The sequence below is a fragment of the Odocoileus virginianus genome, chromosome 11 (assembly GCF_023699985.2).
Source record: "Odocoileus virginianus isolate 20LAN1187 ecotype Illinois chromosome 11, Ovbor_1.2, whole genome shotgun sequence".
NCBI classification, from domain to species: Eukaryota; Metazoa; Chordata; class Mammalia; order Artiodactyla; family Cervidae; genus Odocoileus; species Odocoileus virginianus.
Window position 1 is genome coordinate 70741485 of NC_069684.1, and position 19637 is coordinate 70761121.

At 39.5% G+C, this 19637-nt stretch overlaps 2 protein-coding genes across 4 annotated transcripts in view; one reads left to right on the forward strand and one right to left on the reverse strand.

Annotated features, from left to right (window-relative positions):
* Nucleotides 1–314: 314 nt before the first annotated feature.
* ELK4 (ETS transcription factor ELK4) lies at nt 315–19255 on the forward strand. Of its 2 annotated transcripts, none has more exons than XM_070474598.1 (5): nt 315–503; nt 6923–7138; nt 8211–9083; nt 9777–9893; nt 11299–19255. In XM_070474598.1, the coding sequence occupies exons 2-5, from the start codon at nt 6932–6934 to the stop codon at nt 11395–11397; spliced, it is 1296 nt and encodes a 431-aa protein (XP_070330699.1). In that variant the 5' UTR covers nt 315–503; nt 6923–6931; the 3' UTR covers nt 11398–19255. The 2 variants fall into 2 exon arrangements, with proteins under 2 accessions (XP_070330699.1, XP_020758679.1); XM_020903020.2 differs by lacking the exon at nt 315–503 and adding an exon at nt 837–1004.
* MFSD4A (major facilitator superfamily domain containing 4A) overlaps nt 13160–19637 on the reverse strand; it is a 37881-nt gene continuing 31403 nt past the window's right edge. The window contains exons 10-11 of one of the 2 annotated variants that reach the window (XM_020903017.2): nt 16069–16155; nt 13160–13787 (exon numbers count right to left, since the gene is read on the reverse strand). In XM_020903017.2, coding sequence (XP_020758676.1) covers nt 13768–13787; nt 16069–16155 — 107 coding nt within the window. In that variant the 3' untranslated portion in view covers nt 13160–13767. Of the gene's footprint in view, nt 13788–15853; nt 16156–19637 lie in introns of those variants that run through there. The other variant, XM_020903016.2, reaches the window with a different exon arrangement.

The window sequence follows — 19637 nt, forward strand, 5'->3', positions numbered from 1 at the left end:
CCTCACGCTCGCACTCCTGACCGGGCACCCCGCGGACACAGTCCGCGGCGGCCGTCGCAGCGCCCCTCAACGGCCGGCACGGCCCTTCCCGCCCCCGGAAGTGACGCGCGGCGGCTGCGGCGGCGGCGGCGGCGGCTGCGGCGTCCGGGAGGGGCCCCGACGCAGCCCAGGGGGCTCGAGAGAGGCGGCGGCCGCCGAGCGACTGGCAAGCTCAGCCGCGGCGAGGAACGCCCAGAGCGCGCGCGCCCGGCGAGTAGCGGCCCTGACGACCCGCGCCGCCGCCGCGTGCGGGGGCGGGGGGGCGCGACGAGCCGCGGCGGCGGCGGCGGCGGGAGATGCGGGCGGCTGCGGGCACCCGGCGGGCTCGGCTCGGCCGCTGGCGCCTTCTCCGGCTCCGCCGCGAGGGTCGCAGCGGCTGCCGCGCCGTCCTCGAGTTCCCAGCGTGAGGAGAGGAGCGTCTTGTTGGAAGCGGAGACCCGGAGGGAGCCCCGCGCGCGGCCTCGGTGAGCGTCCGCGTCCGGGTCCCGCGGCCGCCGCCCCCGCCGGCGGTGTGCCGGGGCGGGGTACTGGCTGCACCTCAGGAAGCGGGCGCGGGGCCGCGGCGCGCTCCCGGGGGGCCCGGCCCGGCCCGCCGGCTCAGTCAGCCCGGCCCGCAGGCGGGCTGGTGGGCGCGGGACAGACCCGCCTCGCTCCCTTCGCCCCTTATTTGGTCCCGCGAGGCCCCTGGGACCAAGGGTGGCGGTGTTTTTTTATTCTTTTCTTTTTTCGCCGGGGTGGCGGAGGGGAGGGCCCGAGGGGAGCGTCTCTGGCTTTCTGTGGTGACAGGAAGTTGGAAAGTGAAAGCGCAGCGCGTCGGTGCTCACCCGGGCCCGGACTTTGATCTCCCCGGGGGCACGCGGTCTTCCGCGTTTCTTCCTGTCCCCGCGCTCATAACCCATCCGGCGTCGACTTTCAGTTCTTTTTCTACTTCTCTCCAGCCAACCCTCTCCCCTCCTTACTTTCCGGTTAGTACACAGCTGCCGCGAGGCTTCTTTCCTGGGAAGACGAGGGAAACATCTTTTGGGGGCTGAAAGTTAAGTGACCTGGGCAGGCAATAAGGGACCTTGTTGACCGAGGTAGTCAAGAGATAAACAGTTGGCTCCCCCACCCCAACCCCCGCCCCAGGCTATTGCTACTTAAAGTTTAGGGCATTTAAAGACGACTTCGGAGTTTCATCCCTCATCGGAACGGTTCACCCATCTGGTTGGTGAATAAGATCCTTCTTCCTCTCCTTTTGCCATCTTCTACTCACCGTCCCACTGCGTGGAAAACTTGGTGCTTCAGTATTTAAGACTGTCAGTGAAAAAAAAAAAAGCCTGTGGTATTTTCTTTAAAGTGTATTGTGATTCAGTTTTCCCTCTCAGTAACTCTCCTCTCTTTGATTTTGTTTAAATGTTAAAACTGCCTAAGTGCAATCCATTTGGGGAAATTTGTTTTAAAGTTTTATTGTAATAGTACACTTTTAGTATTCTGTTGGTATAGAATATAGTTAGATACAGCAGGTTACTTTTTGACAGCTATAAAGATTTTTAACTCAAAATTCGCCTTAATACATTTTATACTTTGTATCTGTTTTACTTAAGCAGCACTCTGAATTTGGAGACATTTATTTTTTGGGTCTTAACTACTGTTTCTGAAAAATAGTTGGGCCATGGGTCACCACAGCAACTGGGCTGTGTGTATTATAAACATGTTTAGGGTGGGAAAGGTTCCATTTAGTAGAGACTTCCTTTCCCTAATGAGTTACTTCCAATATGCTCCTTCTTTCCTTTTCGCACAGGGATTAATCTACTGTCTTTTTAAGTGTGAGTTACTTAGTGTTAGTCGCTCAGTCCTGTCAGACTTTTGCGACCCCATGGACTGTGGCCCACCAAGCTCCTCTGCCCATGGAATTCTCCAGGCAAGAACACTGGAGTGGGTTGCTATTTCCTTCTCCATTTTAAGTGTTAGAATCAATTATGTTTTTCATATTTAACCCCTCAAAAATCAGATTCCTTCATTTGGATCAGTTAAGTATGTCTCTCCCTCGTTATACTGCTTCTAAAAAACTCTTTAAAACTGAAGTTTTTGGGAAAAACTGTAGTTGTGGAAACATTGAGGTTTTCATGAAAAAGTTTTCAAGAAAAAGGATTTGGGTTTCTTTTGATAAGAATAAAAGTATTAAATATTTTTGTCTCTTTATTTCACCTTTGTAATTTTAAATAACTTCTGACCTTTTTTTGCTTTAATTCTTTTTTACGGCTGAAAAAATCATTGAATTTCATATCAATGGTATACTTACAGGAACTCAAATGAAGAGGTTCAACTTATGTGTTCTGTGGTTCACCACCTTTTCAGTCAAAGAATAAACATATCAAAGTTGAATGAGTAAAATATTCCTTTAAAGTACCTGCTGAGGATGTCCATTTTACGTCTTTGTTAGTTTTTCCCAATAGAAAAAAAAATTTTTTTCCAGTACTTCAGTCCAAAACCACAGTGCCCATTTTCTTTCACAATAATTTTCTATCCTAGACACACTGTAAAGTACTACAGAAGCTTCAGCGTTTTCCACACAGTTAGGTTCTGCCGTGCAGTATCCAGCAGCTCCAACAGGATTTGGCTCGGTCCACAGTTGAGTTCAGTTCAGTCGCTCAGTCGTGTCTGACTCTTTTCGACCCCGTGGACTGCAGCACGCCAGGCTTCCCTGTCCATCACCAACTCCCAGAACTTACTCAAAGTTCAGTCCACACTCTTCCCTAATAACTGAAGGGAGAGGTAGAAATTAAACCCACACCACCTTGGGAACACTTCCCATTTGCTCAGGATGGCTCTTGTGTGCTTGTTGTGGAAATAAATTCATGGTTATTTCTGTTGTTTTGTATGTATTGCTTAGCCATTATAAACCTGCATTATAAACAAGCATCTGCAAGATAGGCATAAAAGTCTAGGATTTGGTTTGGGGAATTTTTCCAAAAATAAATGAAATTATAGGCACCAAATTTGTAACAGTCTTGATATTCCAGTTCTCTACTTGTCTGTCCTCCTTTCCCTCCTCTTCCCCTCCTTGTAGCTTCAACATCACCATAATCATCTCTCTCACACATACTCACACTGCTGTAAGCATTCTTGACATGAAGATGGTGTCTGGAAATGTAAAGACTTGAGTTCTTTGGTTAAGCTGAAATTTACTAGGGAATAGTTGTAACAGATTTAGACTAACAAATAATTGTTTAAGTGGGGAACATACACAGTTTAAAAGTAATTTACCATGACAGTCATCATTAGAAGAAAAGCCTCTCTGGTAAATTAAGAGAAATGACAGGGACCCCCCCCCCCCCCCAACTATACTATAACCCAGCTGAAGTGAGGCTCTGGAAAACTGTTTTCTAGTGAACATGGCTATTTAGCATTAAAGTAGCGCTTCATGTTTGTACCTTATTGTCAGTTATTATCTAACAATGTAATACTTAGTTACAAACGGAGGTAATGTGGATGCTCTTTTCCATCTAGGAAAGTGGTTTCCCTAGGGGACAGAGTACATGACTGTGATGAAAGAGACTTGGATTCATGGCCTCAGTTTCTCCATTAACTCTCTAACTTTGGGAGTCATCTCCCTTTTTCTTTTCTTAATTTCTCATCTCTACTTTTGGACGACAGTATCTCTGTATAACCAGCTTCAAATTTATGACAGAATAATAGGAGGACATTTTGAATGTCTCAGAAAAATTACTGAGATATTTTCCAATATAGCTCCTCATCTCTGGCCTTTTTGGAAGCAGACATAGTTGACTTAAGGATCCCATCCTTTGTGAGTTGTACATTGTTAGAGTTAGGTTTCTCAGGCCTAACTTTTGTGTTGTTTGGAGTGTTCATTTTTAACATTTTTATTGAGATATGTTTCACATACAGTAAAATTCACCTGAAGTGTACGGTTCAGTGGTTTTAGTATATTCCCAGAGTTGTATCACCACTACCACAATCTAAATTTAGAATGTTTTCATCACCCCATTAACAGTCACTCCCCTTTTCTTTTCCACACCCATCCCCCATTCCCAGCCCTAAGCAACCACCAGTCTGCTTTTTTGGCCTATTCAGATTAATAGCTGGCTTCTCTCACTTAGCCTAATGTTTTCAAGGTTCATCCATTGAACTAGCCCATATCAGTACTTCATTCTTTTTCTGGCTAATATTCCACTCTGTGGTTATATGGAGGCTTCCCTGATAGCTCAGTTGGTAAAGGATTTACCTGCAATGCAGGAGTGAAAGTGAAAGTGAAGTCGCTAAGTCGTGTCGAACTCTTTGCGACCCTGCGGACTGTAGGCCACCAGGCTCCTCCGTCCATGGGATTTCCCAGGCAAGAATACTGGAGTGGGTTGCCATTTCCTTCTCCAGACCCTGGTTCAATTCCTGAGTCGGAAAGATCTGCTGGAGAAGGGACAGGCTGCCCACGCCAGTATTCTTGGGCTTCCCTTGTGGCTCAGCTGGTAAAGAATCCGCCTGCCATGTGGGAGACCTGGGTTTGATCCCTGGGCTGGGAACATCCCCTCGAGAAGCGAAAGGCTACATTTTGCTTGTCTGCTCATCAGCTGATGGACATCTGGGTAGTTTATACTTTCTTGGATATTATGAATACCACTCTGAACGTTCCTGCTTATAAATGTCTGTGTGGACATATATTTTCATTTCTCTTGGACATATACCTAGGAGTGTAATTACTGAGTCATATGCTAACTCTGTTTGGGGAACTGCTGCAACTGTTTTCCAAAGTGTCTGTACCAGTTTATGTTCCCATTGGCCATGTATGGGGGTTTCACTTTTCTCCACATATTAGCCAATACTTATCATCTATCTTTTTTGCTTGGCTGCGCTGGGTCTTCCTTGCTGTGTTCGAGCTCTCTAGCTGTGGTGTGTGGGCTTCTCCTTGCGGCGGCTTCTCTTGTTGTGGGGCATGGGCTCAGTGTTGTGGCGCACAGCTAGTTACTCTGAGGCATGTGGAGTCTTCGGGGCTCGAACCCACGTCCCCTGCATTGGCAGGCAGATTCCTAACCACCAGGGAGGTCAATCACCTGCCTTTTTGATAACAGCCATTCTAATGGGTGTGAAGCAGTATCTTGTATGGTTTTGATCTTTATTCCCCTGATAACTAGTCACATTGAGCATCTTTTCATGTGCTTATTGGCTACCTGTATTACTTTTTGGACAAATGTCTTTTCAAATCCTTTGCTTATTTTCAATTTTTTTAAATTGTAGGAACTCTATGTATATTTTTGATGAATGAGCCTTATTATTTGAATGCTTTCTTCCATTCCAAGGATTGTCTTCTCATTTGATGGTATTGTTTGCTGCACAAAAGTTTTAATTTTTGCTGTCGTCCAATTTATCTGTTTTTATAGTATTTTAACAGAATTGATTTGATTTAATTTCTGTTCTGATCCAGTGAGATCTAATTCACAGACTGAAAACAGGAAGGTTTTGTGTATGTGTGTGTATGTGTAGAGTTCCCTTGTAGATGTTTTAGGATGTGCTTATGTATATTTGGCCGAGTTTCCACCCTAAGATTTCTTTCTTATAAACAAGATGTTTTAAAGTTTTTGTGAGGAAAATACCTTTGAGAGAACATTTCTCTGCTGCTCCATTGCCTAAACCAGTGGTTATTACTGAGATGATACTGTCCCCCAGACCGTTTGACAATGTGTGTAGACATTTTGATTGCCAAATTGGGCAGGAGGTCTTAGTGGCATCTGGTGGGTAGAGGCCAGGGATGTTGTTAAACTGCAGTGCCAAAACAGCCTCCAAGAACAAAAGAATTATCTGGCTCAAAATATCAGTAGTGCTGAATTTAAGAAAAAATGAAGTCGCTCAGTCGTGTCCAACTCTTGGGGACCCCACGGACTGACTGTAGCCTACCAGCCTCCTCCGTCCATGGGATTTTCCAGGCAAGAATACTGGAGTGGGTTGCCATTTCCTTCTCCAGGAGATCTTCCCTACCCAGGGATTGAACCCCGGTCTCCCGCATTGTAGGCAGACGCTTTACTGTCTGAGCCACCAGGGAATTTAAGGAGCACTGGCCTAGACAGAAAGATCTTAAAACTTGAGATATTGAAAGGTTTTTCAGTTCCAGTCTTACTAATCAAATAAAAGGGTCTGTGCAGGTGGCACACAATGGACAGAATAGTGGCAGAACTTGTAAATTAGGGGACATTTTGCTGAGTTTTCAGTACTGCCAACTTATATGAAAATTACATTTATTATAATGGAAACTATTCCCCCATCTCTGGCCCACGCTGAGACGCACAGAACATCTGGGCATATAAATCAACTGAGCTAGTATAGATAGATGCTGAAATGGTGGTCACCTCAGAGAATGTGACAATGAGGTTTTTTTTTTTTTTTAATATTTATTTAGCTGCACCAGGTTTTAGTTGTGACATGCAGATTCTTAGTTGGGGCATGTGTGACCTAGTTCTCTGACCATAGATCCAGCCCAGCCCCCCTGCATTGGGAGTATGGAGTCTTAGCCCCGGGACCCCCAGGAAGTCCTGACAGTGAGTTTTTAAGATAAAATTCAGTAACAGCGATACTGCGCTGGTTGGCATTCATCAGTCCTCTCCTGTAATTTATGAAACTAGCTTTATCTCATAGCAAGACTTTTCTTAGTGTGGCATGCTTAAGAGTTTGGGTGTATATTCAGATTGCCTGGGTTTAAATCTCAGCTCCACCATTTACTTGTGTGACCTTAGACAAGTTACTTAACTCTGTAACGAATCAGTTTTTTCACATATAAAATGAGGCTGCAGTAGTATCTGTCTCACAGGATTCTTGTGGGGGTGAAATGAACAGTTAACAGTCTAATACATTTGAAGCACTTAAAACAGCGTGTGACATACAGTGTTGCCTCTTTCAGCTCACTGCTATGGACAGTGCTATCACCCTGTGGCAGTTCCTCCTTCAGCTCCTAAAGGAGCCTCAGAACGATCACATGATCTGCTGGACCTCTGATAATGGGGAATTCAAGCTTTTGCAGGCAGAAGAGGTGGCTCGTCTCTGGGGCATTCGAAAGAACAAGCCTAATATGAACTATGACAAACTCAGCCGAGCCCTCAGATACTACTATGTGAAGGTAATACACATCCACCTCGAAACAAGAATTGTTCCTTCTTTTCTGTTGAGGTTAGACATACTAATGTAGTGGTTTGTTTGTTTATTAAAATAATTTTTTAATTGAGGTGTAATTGACATAATTATATTGCTTTTGAGTGTACAGCATAATGATGCATTATTTGTATGCATTATGAAATGATCACTGTTTTAGTTTTAACTCAATTTATTTTACAGCTTCAGCAGCTTGGAATTAGAATAAAAGATGTAAATGTTCTAAGTGTATTTCTGCAGATTCATATTCAGTACCAGACTCCCATGCATACATTTTATTCCCAATTGCAGTTGTTTTTAAAGAAAAAAAATGATTATAGAGTTGGAATAAGGAAAAGGAAATTTGGGATTCTTCAGCATAGATAAATTACTCTTGTTTATATCATAATTTACTTTAAAAATTATCTCATACTGTTTTTTAGGTGTACTTAATTTTTACTGTTTAGTTTAACCCAGAACACAAATTAATACCTTAAAGAATAACTGTTAATACCTAGGTTTGATTTCTTAGTTAAAATTTTTTGTTTAATTTCTAATTATTTTGAATACATTCTTGGGCACGGAAGTAAAATAAAATGCTCAAATGGAGAGAATTAGAGTGAGAAGCTGGGATCTTAATTTGTTTCACCTTTGAGTGTTGATATTATCAGCTTTCCTGTGTGGAGAGATGAGGTAAGAAACAGCTTGAGTTTCTGAGGGAAGTAGGAACCTTAGAAGTAATGTTCTAAATTCCTTTTGCTTCCTGAGGATGTGAGTGTTTTTGTACCTTTGGAGTTAAGCAATTAAAATCTTTCAGCTTTTATGCAACATATTAGTTCAGTTGTTAATAAGACATTTAAATGTTTTTAATTTGTACTCCATAATGGTTGGAACTGTGTTTGGTATGGCTGGATAAATTTGGGTGATTTTGAAGTTTTCAAGTAAACTACCTATCAAATAGAGAACCCCATTCAGTCAGCTTTCTCATGATCTTTGGGGGGTGGGGTAAAGTTTTAACAAATGCTTAAGAAAGTCTGAGTGCTTATTTTGTTTATCTACAGAATATCATTAAAAAAGTGAATGGTCAGAAGTTTGTGTACAAGTTTGTCTCATACCCAGAGATTCTGAACATGGACCCAATGACAGTGGGCAGGGTTGAGGGGGAGTGTGAAGCTTTAAGCCTCAGTGAGCTCAGCAGCAGCAGTTCCAAAGATGTGGAGAGTGGCGGGAAAGAGAAGCCACCACAGCCCGGTGCCAAGACCTCGAGCCGCAATGACTACATACACTCCGGCTTATATTCTTCTTTTACTCTCAACTCTTTGAACTCCTCCAATAGGAAGCTTTTCAAATCTATAAAGGTTGAGAATCCAGCTGAGAAATTGGCAGAGAAAAAGTCTCCTCAGGAGCCAACTCCATCTGTTATCAAATTTGTAACAACACCTTCAAAAAAGCCACCAGTTGAACCTCCTGCTGCCTCCATTTCAGCTGGCCCAGGTATTTCTCCATCTTCAGAAGAAACTATCCAAGCATTGGAGACTTTGGCTTCCCCCAGACTGCCTTCCCTGGAAGCACCAACTTCTGCATCAGGAGTTACTGCCCCTTTTACCACCACACCTCCTGTTTTGTCCATGTCCCCTCTGCAGGAGCCTCCTAGAACTCCTTCACCACCGCTGAGTTCCAACCCAGACATGGACACAGACATGGAATCAGTGGCTTCTCAGCCAATGCAGCTTCCGGAGAACTTGTCCCTGGAGCCTAAAGACCAGGATTCAGCTTTGCAAGAAAAGGACAAAACTAATTCATCGAGGTCCAAGAAACCCAAAGGGTTAGAGCTGGCACCGACCCTTGTGATCACGGGCAGTGATCCAAGCCCACTGGGAATATTAAGCCCATCTCTCCCTACAGCTTCTCTTACGCCAGCGCTTTTTTCACAGGTAACATTCTTTTTCCTTTTAATGCTACCATTTATTTTGTTTTTTCTCAACTTTTAAAACAAATCCAGAATTTATAACCTCAGTTCTCATTCTCCTACATAGTAGGTTTGCTTTAGAGAGGTTGTATGTGACCCTGTGAAAGTAACCTAATTTTTCCACTTTCTCCTAAAGAAAATAAGTATATTCTCTCTCTGTTTGGTGGAGGTGGGGGGTGGTCTTATAAAACAACAGTGACAATCTCACGTTAGAAAAGAACAGATCCTGCGGACCTTAATAAACATGGTGTGATGTTGAATAACAAGTTTTAGAGTTAGCTAACATTAGCTATTTCTTAACTTTTTCATCTCATAGAACATTTAAACACGTTACTCCCAGATCTACTCATTATTAAGGGGAAAGCATGTTTGTGACTCAGTTACCTATTATTTTTCCATACTTGAATTCATATTGGTTTTGTTCTTCTATTTGACAAAGATTGTACAAAAAACAGTTTAGAAAATACTTTGACCTTTTTCTTTTCTGGGTTGTAAAAGTAATTTCTGACTGTTTCCTCAGGATAAAATTTCAGACTTGGAGATACTTGGAATGGAGAATAGGACAATATTTGGGTTCAGAGCTAATTGTGTATTATTACAAGGATAAAACATAATCCTGATAAGCCATTTAGTTATATTTTTGGCTTGTATATTGCAGACTCCCATCTTACTGACTCCAAGCCCCTTGCTCTCCAGTATCCACTTTTGGAGTACTCTCAGCCCTGTTGCTCCCCTGAGTCCAGCCAGACTACAAGGTGCTAACACACTTTTTCAGGTAAATTACATAGAAGCTTGTCTTTTGTAACTGGGGTGTGGTAAATGAACAGAAAGGCAAAGGCAGTATCCACTCTAAAGTTAATCATTGTAAAACTTCTATTTAAAAAGTGTTCCTTAGATTTAGTTTTGAATTTCTAAGTGTTAATTTTCTGGCCCGCAAACAACTCAGATTAATATTCACAGCAGAATTTCCTTTTCATTGTTTACTATTCCATACATTTTAATTAGACTAAGAATTGTTCAATACTGTAGTAAATTTTGAGCTCATCCAATTTTTAAAATCATTTTAAATGCTGGAAATCCTCTTTTCTAAAAAAAAATGTGAGTGTGTGTATGTATGTATATTTGGGGGCATTCTCTGCACATAAATTTCCCCTTTTAACTGAGGATTTTTTTAAAAATAGAAAAAACTCTTGGGAATAGTATTATCAAATACTCCTATTTTCCTGTCAGTCAGAATTGATATTCATCAGCATTTTAAATATACATGTATATATTTTAAAAATGAGTATTGCATTACCTTTAACGAAGACCTTATTAGGAAAGATCTCATAGCTGTAAACCATTATTTTGCCTAAACTATCTAGACTTTATAACTTGTCAGCTTTCTTATATTGATTCATTCACTTATTCCAAGGTGACTCCCTGGGAGATTTTCTTAGATTTTGTATTTTTTTTTTTTTTTTTAGATTTTGCAATTTAAATTTGTTCTTTTGAAAATGGAATGGTAAGGGGTGGGGAAAGAAAGAAAATTTTTTTAATCTTTCTACTAATGCAATTATTTTTGCAAAAACTTCTAAATTGCTAAATAGAAAGAATATGGAAAATTTTCCATATTTCCTTTTATATTTTTGTTTGCCTCTCACAAAGAGATAATTGATTTATATAGAGAAAACCACAGTGCTCAAGTAGCTTCAGCCTGGAATCTCCATACAGATTTGGTCTCAGAATACATGATGGAGAGTGCTTTTCTAGGATGAGCACCCTGCAACTCTTTGCAGCAGTTATGAGATGGGCATCTCCTCTTGGACCTCTTTTTGACAGTCTGTGATTTGCTATATAATTGAATTATAGTCTACAGAGTGCATGCTGTCCTTTTCTGAACTTTCTGTATCCTTCATGTGAAGTCAAGTGTGAACTGTGTACTCTAGCATCTAAGGAAAAGTATAAATTTGTTTTTACATTCCATCAAGGTAGGCTGGAGAGTGTTAATATGTAAGACAAACATATTTTTTAAGAAAGTTTTTGTGACATCGTATTGTTCCATGATAAACAATCAGTGCCTTTGTCCTGTGAGCCACTGCAGGTGCTGTTGTGTTTTACCTCAGGGAATGTAACAGGGACAGAAAGTGACGTTTAGGATTGCATAATAGGATGATAACATGTTTTATTTTCTTTCTCAGTTTCCTTCTGTGCTGAACAGTCATGGGCCGTTCACTCTGTCTGGCCTGGATGGACCTTCTACCCCTGGCCCATTTTCCCCAGATCTACAGAAAACATAACCTATGCACTTGTGGAAGGAGAGAATTAAGGAATAAGGAAAGAGAAAGACATTCAACATGATTACATTTAAAGTGAGGGATTGATACTTCATGATGCTAATAATAGACTGTTATGATTTCTGCCGTTCCCCATTAAAATGCTTTTTAGGATTCCCTTTGACTAGGACTTTGAATAGGAATACAAGCTAGACTGTGTATAAAAATGCCTTAATTGGAGTCCAAACTCCACCTCCCTCTTTCTTTCTTTTTAAAAAATATTTTGAACCTTGTGTTAAGGAAATTTTTAATGGGGTTTAGCATCAGGCTATGCTTTGCAAGAGAATTCAGATCAAAGTTACTCCTCTTGTCTTATTGGGACCCTTTGGCAGTTATGCTTTGAGCATATTATATAAGGAAATACTAGTTAAATGAAGTTAGCCATGTCTTTAGGACTTACATATGCTCTGTTGAATACTGAAAGTGAGTTGTGCATAAGCAGTGGAAGAAAAAGAATCATTCCTATTCACACGAAGTAAGATTGGAGCAGGACTATTGGGGATATTCTGTTTTGCTGTGAAGTATAATGTATGTAAGCAACTCCACAAAAACTTATCTTATTTACATTTATTCAGAGTGGTTTTCTTAGCCCTATGTATGATCTTGACTGAATCTGAACAGAGCATGGAGCTAGTTTATTCCCACATAAGGAGATTTTTAAACCTGGGGCTTAAGGCAGTGTTTGGAACAAACAGTGAGAATATGGGGCCTCATATCTGGCACAGAAATGTCATCTGCTGGTATGATTCTACACCCATGGAATACTTATGGTAAATGATGGCTTTTGGGGGATGAACCTGGGATTTGAGAGTCTGAGGCATCTCTGAGTCAAGGATTCAATTGAAAAAACTTGAAACAACATGTAGGCGTTTCCCAGTTAAAAGATACCCAGTGTGAAGGACCTTTTTTCTGTTTATTTTATCCCATTTCCTACTGTTTATTTATCTTTTAAATTTAAAATTGTTAGAGGTTGTGATAGTTTTAATTAGGAAGATGAAAAGCAAAGTGAACTCTTTAAATCTGTAGTGAGGTAAAAATACACTTATTTCTTTGATTTTTCTTTTAATTAGAAAGTAGCAAAGCTCATCTGGATTGGATTATTCATATTAGTAATGAAAAATGTCGGCCTTCATCTCTGCCAGATTTGTGAAATGTTAGCATATAGTTGTCACTGCCAGGTTCAGACAGATTTGTTGGACCCCTAAGCTGATTTGATGCCAACATCACAGTGGAGTCTTTTGAAAAATTTGGCTTTAAACTCCAGGATTAGATGATATACTGCTGCCACCACCACCCTGCCCATTAAACTAGTCTTTTAACCCTAGAAATAGTTCCTATAATTGAACGACTTGAACTAAATGGTATATGAAAGTAGTAAAGGACTTGAGGGCTCAAAGTGACACTGCTATAAACCAGCATCTTCCAGTTGTATATGTTTGCTTGAAATTTGTTTTATACAGTATAGAGAAACTCTGGTATAAGATGTCTATGCTAATTCATTAGTAGCAGAAGGATGGTATTCAGGGAGCTGCCTTTTGTATTTGTAGTGTTGGAGACCTGTTACCATTAATTTGTGGTTATCAGCTGATAAGTTCTGTTCCTGAGATGTGCAATAGTAGTGTTGAAAGGTACTGTTCAGTAGTGATGGGGAACAGACATACTGGATTTTTTTTTCCCACAGTGAATCATGTAGTTTGCATGCTTTTTTGAAATCAGACTGCTCAGCAGCACTTTGGACTAGTTTTATTAGGTTAATTCACATTTTATACATTAGATAAGTAAATATTGATGGCTTGATTTAACTAGTATTTAAAATTTTGAAAGCACAAAAAGTATTTTATTTTGAATCAAAGGAAAAAAGCCATTGGTTTGTTTTCACAGATAGTATCTTTGATAACTAACTGTTTCAGTAAAAGGGTGCCTGGGAACCAACGGCACTATTAAAACTCCATCAAAGCAACTTCCTAGGAACCAGTTTTAGTGAGTGCTCTGCCTGTAAATCCCTCCTGGAAGTCTCTGAGAGGTGTGGGCCTTACGAGGTTGATGATGATCTGCTTTTTCTTTGAGATCAACTATTTAGGGGAAGCTGGTGTGTGTGTGTGTGTGTGTGTGTGTGTGTGTGTGTGTGTTCACGTTTTTAAATGAAATAAAACTGCAACCATAGTGAAGTGTATGAGGCAGGTTGTTCTGTTTGTAAACTACCTCCTTCCTGGGAAAGTCTCTGATTTTGAAACATCCAGAGTTCTTCTTAGCATCAAAAGGTGACATACCACTTGAGAGCAGTATTCACTGGAGAGACTTCTATTTGGTAGCTGTAGCTGGTATCCATCACAGTCACTTTGCCAGGATGGGTGCTGGTAGGCAAAAGTAGATCAAGTTAAAATAGGGGAGCAGGTTTAGTGAACTTCTGCAACTTATGCTGTGATTGGCTTAGCTTTTCACTTGCTCTGGCTGGTATCTGAATCCGTTTATGCTGGGAGGTGTTTAACCACCAGGCTGTCTGAAGGGGAAAAGGCCTTAAATTGTAGCATTTGCTGAGTCCATTCCATGGTGTAAGTGACTCCCATGAGGCTGATCTTAGGCCACCACCTTGGGGCTGAGAAGGGGTGCCCGCAGGTGGCTCAGGGCCAAACACTCAGCCAGTGAACCACTGCGTTTATTCTACCCTCGGGTGGGTTTTCACCTAATTTCTAAAATAATTTTTTCCTTTTGGTTTGTCATAGTGCTTTTGTGATGTAATATTCTTCATGGCCATATATTTGTACTCAAATAAAGGTGGAAACTTCCATTGATTTTTTAAAAAATTTATACATGATGGAAGAATCCAAAAACCCTCAAAAGATCAACCTTAAGCCTCTTAGAGTTAAAATATAGGTTTAATTTTTCTATATTTTGGTGGCTAAAATACAGGTAATGTGACTTTTTCTTTAGATTTTGATGGCCTATATAGTAAAATGGAGCCTATATAGTAAAATGGAACTGGATTTTTTTTTTTACACTGGATTTTTTTTTTTTTTACACTCAAAGAATTCCTTGAAGATTTACATACTCTATTAGAGATCAAAAAAAAAAAAAAAAAAGAAGGCTAGACTGACTGTTTAACCTATTTACATGGCACAATTTCTAGTTTTTTCATCCTATGTGTCACTTAGGTTTGGAGGGACATGCAAATCAGAGGCTTGGAACTCTGGAGCTGAAACTGCAGGCTGTCGATGTTACACTTCAGTGCCATTCACACCTGTAATTGTGTGATGTTCACTCTGATGACAATATTTCATGCTGATCTCAGAATTGTGTTATGATTCTAAAGTTCTCAAAGTCAGTTCTAATGAATTTAGGGCCATTAGAGCCACTCATTGGCATTTCAGAAAAACATTCTCTAAGCTTTTTGAACACACACCTTGATCAATAAAAGGCTTTGAACACAATCCCCTATTGCAAATTTGTGTGTATGTTCGTATGTGCTAAAGTCGTATGTATACTATAAGACACACACAGAAACAGAAATTAAGGATGATATAAAAATAAATCTTGAGTAGAAATTCTAATGTTTTTTCCTGCATCCAGTAGATTGTCTTGTGCACCCTCTGGGGCACACTCTACTCTAAAGACCCCTGACTCAGGGTATTGTTTCTCAGTCTGATCCTGGAAAAAAAGAGTTTTGGTTGTGATATATGGGGAAATCCTTTACATATTTGATCTGATTTTTATGTGAAGTCTCTAGAAGAGATTAGGAACTTTTCAGCAGAGCTTGTCATCAGCTTTCTGAAATTTCCTGTTTCTTTTTCGTACGTTGGTAAATAACCTATCACGAAATGTTTTACTATTTTTGACAGTGTGGTTGTCTGTTTCCTTTTCATATTAGGTGTGACTTTAAAATTTACTGGCCTCTCACAAATTTCTTTTGTTGTCCTTATTGTTATATTTTACCAACAATTTCAGAATTACTTAAAGTTGCTTTATTTTAAAATATGTAACAAATTCCATTTTCTTACTGCATTAGTCAGTTTTATTATTTTGGTAACATTTTGGTATCTGAAGAAATACTTTCTTGAAGAGTCTGTTCTGTGTATCACTTCATTTACTGTATATATTTTATTTGCCTGTGCCAGAAATCTAGAATTGTGCTGAGGTACCATTCTTAGGTATGTAAACAGGTATGGTGACAAGTGTAGGTCTCCGTGCAGAAGCCTGGAGCTCTGAGTGAAGGACCACTTTTCAGAATGAAAGCTAGACTCCTCACAAAGTTCGTGGTCTGTTATCTAAGGGTATGATAGGATGGAATTGAAAAGTTAATTGTTCAATTCATAGTAGTAAAGTGGAGGCCAGCCATAATTGTTTGGGGCAGGTACTCTGACCAGAGAAGTAGTTAGGTGGAAAGTGTTCTGTTAATTATCTTCCTGGTTTTGGGTCAGCAGAGTGTTTTGTTACTGTTTTTATTGCTGCTTGCATTGCCTGAAACAAGGTGCCCTGTTATTCTTCTGTGTCAACAGAACTCTCCTTACTGAGGTTGAAATTTTAATCTTAGAATCTAGAGTTCTTGTGGGTGGTGGTGTATTAAGCAAGAAAAGAAGGTGGTTTGATTTCATTTCTCGTACTTGGTGGAACCTGTTAGGATGAAAGTCGTGTTTTTACCTGTAGATGGAGCAGATCTGAGAAGGTGAGTTGTTGATGTACCATAAATGTTCCATTTGAAGCTGCCGGTTTCTTCAAGCTCCTTTTCTGGAAGGAAAAAAAAATGTGCTAGATTGACAGCCTGGCAGAAAATAGCGATTTCTAGGGTGCTGCCATCTGCACTTAGCCATTATGCAAATGGAAATTAGAGTGGTTTATCTGAGAGGGGCAAGGTTAGCTCTAAGCTTTGTGTAGAAACCAGGAGATTCAGGTGGTTGTTAACATTTTAAATGATACCTTTAACAAGAAAATTTATGAGGGATACAATCAAGCATAGTAAGTCTCTTGAACTCTAATCTTTTGAGTATAATACACACCAAGAAGTTTTATGAGGCTTAAATTTTTATTTTAAAATATTTAATGGGGAAACCAGAGCATTTTTTTCCAAGTCATTCTGATTGGCTGAGTGCCTGTGTATGTGTACTGATTATTGACTTGAGTATGTGTTTGTATGTATGTGTATAAATAAATCTATTTTTCAGAGGGAACATATGGTCATCCTAGTCTAGGATGGTTCCTAGGCTTATTTTATACTAAAACTTAAGAAAAAAATTGGCTGCACTTTGCAGTTGTCACTTTTGTAAAAATTAATGCCTTGCACATTTCCATTTTTTTAAATGCGTAGAATCATAGGCCTTAAAAATTGCTTGTCAACATTTTAGAAATACTGTATAGTGCCACATGTGACATACTTTAAGCAAAGTCACCATAAACTGTTCTCTTATGTTCATGTATTATTGAGCAAATAAGGATGTTCTTTCTAAAAATTTCTACATTTTTGTGTAAAATCCTTGCTATATTGCATTCTAAGTTTCTCAGAGAGGATGTTTATACTAGATGTAGTATTTCTAAAATACGAATCTAACCATGATTGAGCTAGTGGTGGAGAAATTCTGGCATTGTAGCCTATTTATCCTTTTGAACTATACATAGAAAGCATTCACAGAAACCTCAGAGTATCTTGGTCTGAATGTTCTTAGCTTTGCCTAGTTTCCCATCTCATCGGGGCCCATTTTGGTTCTTGTCCCCTCCAAGGATTATGAGCCCTGCGAAGACAGGCCTGGGATTTTCTGGACCAGTTTGGGGGGTGGCGGTGCCCTGTGGTTGGGCTTGACTTCTGGCTGGTAGAATCGTTCGAGCCTGCCTAGAGTTCAGGGCTGGGAACGCCGTGGACTGATATGACATTACTTGGCACTTTGGGGGCACCATTACTAGCACTGTTTTGTTTTTTAATAACTGGAAGCACTTAATGATTATTTTGTTTAATTTCAACTTAAGGATATTGAGGGTCAGGGATGTTAAGGTTTATTGTTTATACTTTCTGGAACTTAATATTTAGAGAAGGGATAAATGGATTACCCAGTGAGCCATTCTAGGCCCTGTAAGGTATGCTCTTTTGACTAGGATGCTTTAAAAAATTTACAAGCTTTTAATATTGTGCTTTTGTAAAAATGTATGACTTTTAATAATTTGCAATTGCTGGATTATACTCAACTTTGTGAATTTGCCAACTTTCCTTTCTGTTTAATCATTGTTGCTTATTGTCTATCATGTAGGGGACATAGTCCCTTCTAAGACATTTCATACTTTTTGTTTTTGATGGCAGTATTACCAAGGGTGTTTATGTGTACATTACATTCATTGCTTATGTGATAAAGGAACATATTGTATGAACTTCCCTGTTCAGTATTAGTGAAATTAAGATACATATATGTGAAATTAACTAAGATACATATATGTAAAGACAAAAATGAATACAACTAATTTTTTATCACTTGAGGCCTATTTATTTGTTTTGGCCATTCAGCCTTTTTTAGTCACAATCATAGGTATTTTTTTCACTTTTACCTTCTAGCAGTTTCATTTATCTTTGTGGGTAGAGAAGATTAAATATGAAACTCAGTCCAGTCATTTTGCTACTGATGGGCTTTGGATTGAGGCAAATACAATTTTCGACTAAAACTAGTTTTTTAGAATGAAAAAACTTTTCACTAGATAATCAAGTTGACTTTTTAAAAAAGTGTACAATCTTGTGTTTTGAAGAACAAACTAGTAATTTTCTATGAGTCCTACTGGATCTTCAAGTGTGGACATCACTTGAAAATTAAATAATGTTAAACTTTTGATTTTCACCCACTGAATCTATAAGTCAGGAAAAAAAAAAAAGAAGCATGTCTGCTATGGTGTTAACACAAAGAGATGTATCCTTTACATCAGTGTGTCTTAGTTTGCCTCTGTGGTAATAAGAACTTGTCGGGGTGCTTTCCTCAGACTTTGATTCATTCATCTGGGAAGACAGTTACTTCATTGTTTATTTTTCCCCTTGTGTCTTCTGTTGAAATCTGTCTCTCATAATATCTAGTATCCTCTACTTTTGTAAAAACAGAATACTTACATAAAATGCCAGTGCACACCTACCTACCCAAAAGACTGCATTACTGTTAAAGTGTCATTAACAACTTGTCTTGATTAACTTCAGTGTAACTTACATGAGGGAGACCTTCAAAATATTAAAACCTCATTTCTTTTTCCTACAACAGTTCAAATGACGGTAACTGTTCACATTTATTAAAATCACATCAATTGTTGATGCAACTGGAGAGAGACTGCCACCTCTCTAGCTGAGTGGTCTGACTTACCTGTTGGGAAACTAAGGGGTGTTGTCTTAAGGTGATTAGGATTAGCCAGAGCCTTAGCTCTACGTGTGTGTGGCAGAGAAATTTTACAAAATCTAGGTTGGTGAGGAAGAGCCTGCGCTGACACTTTGAGGGCTTCATAATATGCTGCTTTAAGAGGAAAAAGTGTAGTTAATACTCAGTGCATCTCCAGACAGAGTAAGAGATTGCTCTGAAAACTAATCAGGTGATCTTTGTTTTCTATTGCTTCAAGTTTTATACAAAAATATTGTTAAATTCTGTAATGATGATATGCATCTTTTTAGAAAGATAATACATTTTTAAAAACTATTTTATGTAAGAACTGACAGAGGAATTTGCTTTGTATAATGGCAAGCTGGCTTTAAGAAAGCACTGTATCAAATATACTAGTCCAAAATTCTATAGATATGTTAATAGATGTATGTGCAACTAGATATGGACAATTGTATTTTTTTAAATAAATGTTTTTAATAAAATGACTTTCTGAATTACTTCCCTCCTTTCTCATCTATTGAGGTAATCTCTATGTAAATTTCCATCTGTGCTAAATATGGATAAGGGAAGTTCAACTTTTCCAAAGGTTATCATTAAAACCTGGCCTTCAACTATTTGATACATATCTACATTAAAATATTTAAAGCCTGTGTTGAGATAGGTAGTGAAAAGGGGAAATTGTGAAATGATTGTTGATACAAAAAGGAATTAAAAGAATACTAACTGGCTAGAACAATTATTTGCTTTGTGAAATCTTTATTTTGCTTTTAAATTTTACTTAACATTTTTCAGTTCAGGTCAGTTCAGTCACTCAGTTGTGTCCGACTCTTTGTGACCCCATGGACTGCAGCATGCCAGGCCTCCCTGTCCATCACCAAC